The 6,486-nt window shown below is 41.4% G+C and overlaps 1 protein-coding gene and 1 pseudogene across 1 annotated transcript in view; one reads left to right on the forward strand and one right to left on the reverse strand.

Moving 5' to 3' along the window:
* LOC111971245 (vitellogenin-like) overlaps window positions 1-5,642 on the forward strand; it is a 7,572-nt pseudogene extending 1,930 nt beyond the window's left edge.
* Window positions 5,643-5,844: 202 nt separating this feature from the next.
* Window positions 5,845-6,486, reverse strand: part of LOC139028477 (vitellogenin-like) — a 3,579-nt gene continuing 2,937 nt past the window's right edge. Inside the window, 5 exon segments of the mRNA XM_070446003.1 lie at window positions 5,845-6,066; window positions 6,175-6,204; window positions 6,207-6,335; window positions 6,420-6,452; window positions 6,455-6,479. Coding sequence (XP_070302104.1) covers window positions 5,954-6,066; window positions 6,175-6,204; window positions 6,207-6,335; window positions 6,420-6,452; window positions 6,455-6,479 — 330 coding nt within the window. The 3' untranslated portion in view covers window positions 5,845-5,953.

Genomic DNA, 6,486 nt, shown 5'->3' on the forward strand with positions numbered 1-6,486 from the left:
TCAGAGAGCAATAAGATGTCATCTCACGTATATGATGATCTACTGATTGAGGTTATTCAAACATATGTACTGTACATGTCTTCCCACAGCCCATCCACGAACTTGCTGTTGAGGCTGTTGCTAATAGGAAATTTGAGGAACTCTCCATGCTTCTTAAAGTTCTGGGTAATGCTGGCCATCCTGCTAGCATTAAACCAATCACAAAGCTCCGCCGTGTTTGGAACTGCAGCTGCTGCTCTGCCCTGAGAGTCCAGGCTGATGCAGTCTTGGCCCTGAGGAACATTGCTAAGAGGGAGCCTAGAATGGTGAGTACAGTCCCTCCATTAAATTGCAAATAACAACATCATCATTCTCATTGGCGAAGTCCATTCAAATCTCTGCATTATTGTTGTGAATTAGGTCCAGGAAGTTGCTGTGCAGTTGTTCATGGACAAGGCTCTCCACCCAGAGCTCCGCATGCTTGCCTGCATTGTTCTGTTTGAGCACAAGCCCCAATGGGCCTGGTGATTACTTTAGCTAACATTCTGAAAACAGAGGAAAATCTGCAGGTGGCTAGCTTCACCTATCTTACATGAAGTCCCTGACCAGGAGCACTGTCCCTGACTTTGCCTCAGTGTAAGAGCACTCTTTCACCTTTACATGTCATTATATCTCTCTCAATTTCTATGGAATCAGGTTGAATAACATAGGTACTATTCCTTCATTTTAGTGCTGCTGCCTGCAATGTTGCTGTCAAGATGCTCAGCAACAAATTTAGAAGATTGAGCTGCACTTCAGTAAAGCCCTCCACCTGGATGCCTATAGCAGTAAGGAACTGTCCACAAGCAAGCCCCTAGCCTCCATATATCTTCCTTGGCTTGCAATGACTGACCCATAGCATCATTCACTAAATATCAACAAAGTCAATCATTAACAGTCATTTTTCCCATCTTAAAGGTCCCCAGAGGATTGGTGCTGCTGCCAGTGCTTTCTACATCAACGATGCTGCCACCATTTTCCCCAGAACCGTCGTGGGAAAAGCTCGCACCTACTTGCTGGAGCAGCTGCTGATGTTCTTGAGGTAAAGGCGTTTTTTCAAAGTTCGTTGAAATGATAATGATTGAGTATATTTAAAACCTTTTTAACTGTTCAAGCTTAATGTCTGCCCTTTAGGTTGGAGTGAGAACTGGGGAATCCAGGAGGCTCTTCTGAAAATCCCATAGATCCTGAAAATGTTGACAGGATCACCAAGATGAAGCGTGTCATTAAGGCTGTAAGTATCAACGATCACTACGTTACACATTTATCTTAAATTGCTTCAATCCCTGTAGATTTTAAAAATAAATTGATCAATCAGGTTTGTTTTACTCGTCTATCCACAGCTGTCTGACTGGAGGTCCCTAACCACAAGCAAGCCCCTAGCCTCCATATATGTGAAGTTCTTTGGACAGGAAATTGCCTTTGCCAACATCGACAAGTCCTTCATCGATCAGGCACTTCAGGTACAACAAATGATATAACTTAATAGTCTCCAAAAGTATTCATAAAACATTCACAGTTGAGGGACAAAAACAGCTAAACCTAATATATCCCACAGCTTGCCAACAGTCCTTCTGCACACGCTTTGGGAAAAAAGGCCTTGAAGGCACTGTTGGCTGGAGCAACTTTCCAGTGTGCTAAGCCCCTGCTGGCTGCAGAGGTGCGTCGCATCTTCCCCACCGTTCTTGGTTTGCCCATGGAGCTCAGTTTCTACACTGCTGCTGTCGCTAAAGCAGACCTCAATGGTAACTATATCATAATAGTTCTTGCTAAGTAATTAGTAGTTCTTCCTGGATCTCTGATCTCCCATATGAATGTGCTTTTATCTTTATGTTCATAGTCCGTGCCACTCTGAACCTGCTCTGCCTGAAACCTTCCATGTTGCCCAGTTATTGAAAACAAACATTCAGCTACATGCCGAAGTTAGACCAAGGTAAGTATAAGACCAATATTTTTTGATGACATCATTAGTACCACAAATATTGGTAAATTTAACAAATGTCTCCTCTTCCTGTAGCATTGTCATGCATACATTTGCTGTGATGGGAGTGAACACTGCATTCATCCAGGCTGCTATATTGCAAGAGCTAAGGTCCACACAATTGTCCCTGCAAAATTGTCAGCAGAGCTTGACATCGCTCATGGCAACTTCAAGATTGAAGCTTTACCTGTTTCCGCTCCTGAGTATATTGTTGCCACACAGTAAGGGCAATCTTTTTCTTGGTCAGAAAAGAGGATGTAATAGCTGTTTACATTAAGTTCATATTTTTTTAACACGGCTGCCGCACTACAGTTTTCTTGAGATCTATGTTCCTTCAAACAGCATTGAGACCTTGCTGTGGCAAGAAATGTGGAGGATGTCCCAGCTGAGAGAATAACTCCCATGATTCCTGCCCAAGGAGTAGCAAGAAGCGCACAGCAGTCCAGGGAGAAGTTTACATCTATGATTGCAGCCTCTGCTGCCTCTTTTGCTGGAAGTTTGGTGAGTTTGTATGAAATACTTGTTCAAAACTAAATTCACACAAGAATTGCCAATCAGAAATTATTAACCACAGACCCCAGACATTTGATACATTTTGTGAATTTATATAATTTTTTCAGTCAAGATCTTCCGAGATCATCTATTCTGATTCGCCATCCAAGTTCAAGCCCATCACACGGATTGAGGAGACAATCTGTGTCGAAAGGCTTGGAGTCAATGCATGCTTTGAATTTGTTCTGAGAATGCTGCCTTCATCAGAAACACTCTTTTCTACAAAATGATTGGAAAGCATTCAGTCCTTATTCTGCGAAACCATGTAAGCATTAATTTGGTAATAAGCAAAATTCAGCATATACTTGCAACAATTTGTTAGCTATTTCTATGAATTCCATTTTTACAGCATCTGAACCGCCATCGAGAGGCTGGAGTTTGAAGTGCAAGTTGGACCCAAGGCTGCAGAAAAGATATCAAAGTCATCACCATGAACGAAGAGGACGAAGCTCCAGAGGGAAAAACTGTACTGTTGAAGCTCAAGAAAATTCTGGTGCCTGATCTGAAGAATTCCTCCAGTTCCAGCAGCTCTCGTTCCAGCAGCTCTCGCTCTAGTAGTTCCCGCTCAGCAGCAGCTCTTCCAGCTCCTCAGCAGCTCCTCAGCGCTGCCTCTCCAAGGTAAGGCTACTGTTTCCACAAAACTCTTTGAGTCAGATATTTATGGAGGTGACAAACAAGGCACACACTTGTTGCAAACATACATAGATGTTAAAAATGTGAAGAGAATTTATTGAATGTAATGTTATTTTTACCCAAATAGCCTTACGGCCCCAACGACGACAACCCCAACGACCGCAAATTCAACAGGTATCACAAGGTACAATATTGAGGAATTTTCATCTACGGTATGGTTTACAAAATAAATGTTTGTAGAAAAGTATTTCCGTAAATACCCTGATGATTGTTTTCTGTTTGTTTGCAGGACTCTCAAGCCACCTCCAATATAATCTCCAGAAGCAAGAGCAGTGCCTCTAGCTTCCATGCCATCTACAAGCAGGTGACACTTCACCATCATAACTTGAGTCAAGATAATCATCTCTTTCAGTGTTTGCCATTGGGAGAGAGCGCAGAGATAATTAAGCTTTAAAATGTGTTTCTCTTCTCAGGCCAAATTCCTTGGCAATACTCTCGCCCCTAAGGTGACCATCCTCTTCCGTTTAGTGAGAGCTGACAATAAGAATGAGGGATACCAGGTTACTGCTTACTTGAACAAAGCTACTTCCAGACTGCAGATCATTCTGGCTGCCTTGAGAGAACGACAACTGGAAACTGTGTGCTGATGGTGTTCTGCTCAGCAAACCAAAGTCACTGTAAGATCAAATATCTTGTAAATAGTGCTACAATATAAGTTTTCTGATCGTTTTTTATTGTTTAGGTTGTACTGTGGGTAGCAATAATCACTATTGTATACTAAAAAAAAATGTACACTTTATTTTGTTCTCCTAATTAGGCCAAGATTGCTTGGGGTGCAGAGTGCAAGGAATATAACACCTTTATCACTGCTGAGACTGGTCTTGTTGGTCCAAGCCCTGCAGTTCGTCTGAGGTTGTCTTGGGACAGACTCCCCAAGGTTCCCAAGGCTGTTTGGCACTATGTTAGGATGTACGGTTACTCATTTGTAATTTACTAGTGATAGCTGAATAATGTTACAGAACAAATCAAGAACAACTTCTGATTTGTRTAACCTTTTCTCTTCTAGMRTGTCTGAATACATCCCTGCGTACATCCCATCTTACCTGGCTGAATTGGTTCCAATGCAAAAAAACAAAAATAGTGASAAACAGATTCAATTRACWATGATTGCAACATCTAAAACGACCCTGGATGTCATTCTGAAAGCACCCAAGGTGAGGAACATTGTTTTTCCCACAAYAGCATTTTCTGCTGTTTTATTTCCCYAGACTTCTCTTCTTGGTTGACTGTTTCTGATGAGGATTTGTGTATCTAAATCACAGATGACACTGTATACACTGGGTGTGACCCTCCCCTGTTCTCTGCCCATTGGGTCTGTGACTGATCTTACTCCCTTTGATGACAACATTGTTAACAAAATCCACTACTTGTTTTCTGAAGTCAACGCAGGTAAGCAGAAACAATAAAAAAACTAAAAAACAAAATGTCACAGTAAATGGAAAGTTACAACATTAAAAAAGGCAAGGAATGTATAAATTAACACTATTGTTTTCCAGTTCAATGTAGCATGGTCAAAGACACATTGACCACATTTAACAACAGGAAGTACAAGACCAAGATGCCTCTCTCTTGCTATCAAGTTTTGGCTCAGGATTGCACCATAGAGCTCAAATTCATGGTTCTGCTGAAGAAGGATCACGCATCTGAACAAAACCACATCAATGTGAAAATCTCTGACATGTGAGTATTGTTTTAGAAAACAATTGCTTTTGACACAAATATATTTCTTAGTTCCATCAATAACATAATGTATGAAATGTTATCTTTGACACTTCCAGTGATATCGACCTGTACACTGAGGACAATGATGTACTAGTGAAGGTCAATGGAATGGAAATTTCCAACGACAACCTCCCATACCAGGACCMCTCAGGTTTCTCATGCTCCTTCAACYTTATTTATCAACATCACAATAACTAGAATAATCYAATGTACTGCAGTAATAAGATRATAGAAAATGGCCTCATCCATAAACTACAACATTGTTGATTTTCTTGCCTAAGGTTCTATCAAGATCAAACGGAAGGGTGAAGGCGTGTCTCTCTATGCCCCAAGCCACGGTCTCCAAGAAGTCTACTTTGATAAGGAGTCATGGAAGGTGTTTGGAATCTTATGTCATAATATCAATAATACTGTATCATTCAATTTATGATTAGCATATTACTTGTTTAAAGGGTACTGAAACATAAGCTACAGTCGTTCTAAGTTGTTGTATGATTTTGGCACTCAGATTAAAGTTGTGGACTGGATGAAGGGACAGACCTGTGGACTCTGTGGAAGGGCTGATGGCGAAGACAGACAGGAGTACCGTACACCCAGTGGCCGCCTCAAACAAAAAAATATTGGTCTAAGCTATTGTATTTGTTGTAGATGCACTGCAATGGAAATGGTACACTGAACAGCATAGCAAGTTGATGTGTTTACAATAACCTCTGTCAAGCTGAAAGTGTTTTTGCACTGATGTCTTCTTTTTTTTATATCTTTTTTATTTCATAATTCACCATGAAAAGTGATTGCCATTAAATTTCTCTTATTAGAGGGCTCTTTTTGCAAATGGACAACGTGGAAAAATGTATTAGAGACCATCTTTGAATGCACAGTTGGATTTATTACAATTTGAGTGTTCAATAATGTTGTACGGTTACATCTCAGTGATGTGAAATGACATATTTTCTGTTATAAAGTTACAGTATCTGCTCCACCAGAGCACTAAATGCACTGCTCAGAGCAGCGACAGGCCACATGGGCTTCTGTCTTCTCGCTCAGGTCCACACTCTTCTCATAGATGCTGCTCAGACCTTCAGAGCGGTTCAGGTTGGAATCTGTAATAGGAAAGAAAGTAAGAAATTAGGAACTGCAGATCAGTATTTATTGTATACATCAGAACAGTATGGTGTCTTCAGTAAAACAGTTGTCCATTATAGACTCACCGACGGGCAGGCAGTGGAAACCGATGGTGATGGGGTGGTCCTCACTGGGAGGCATCCAGGCAGACAGCGCAGCACAGGCTCAACAGAGTAGCATTTGGACTCCTCGGCATCAACAATCACCTGTTTCTCCAGCTTCACAGACTCGAACGTCATGAGGCATTCTGAGATAGAGAGGTACAGTAATAATATGTTAACTAAATGAACGGACATTTGTAATGCAGCATAAGCGGTAGGCTAAGACTTACCAGACTCATCACGGCAGCTCTCAGAAGGAAGCACCAGGAATGGGCAAAGCTGACTGAGCTCTTAGTC

This window comes from Salvelinus sp. IW2-2015, linkage group LG13, assembly GCF_002910315.2.
Source record: "Salvelinus sp. IW2-2015 linkage group LG13, ASM291031v2, whole genome shotgun sequence".
Lineage (NCBI taxonomy): Eukaryota > Metazoa > Chordata > Actinopteri > Salmoniformes > Salmonidae > Salvelinus > Salvelinus sp. IW2-2015.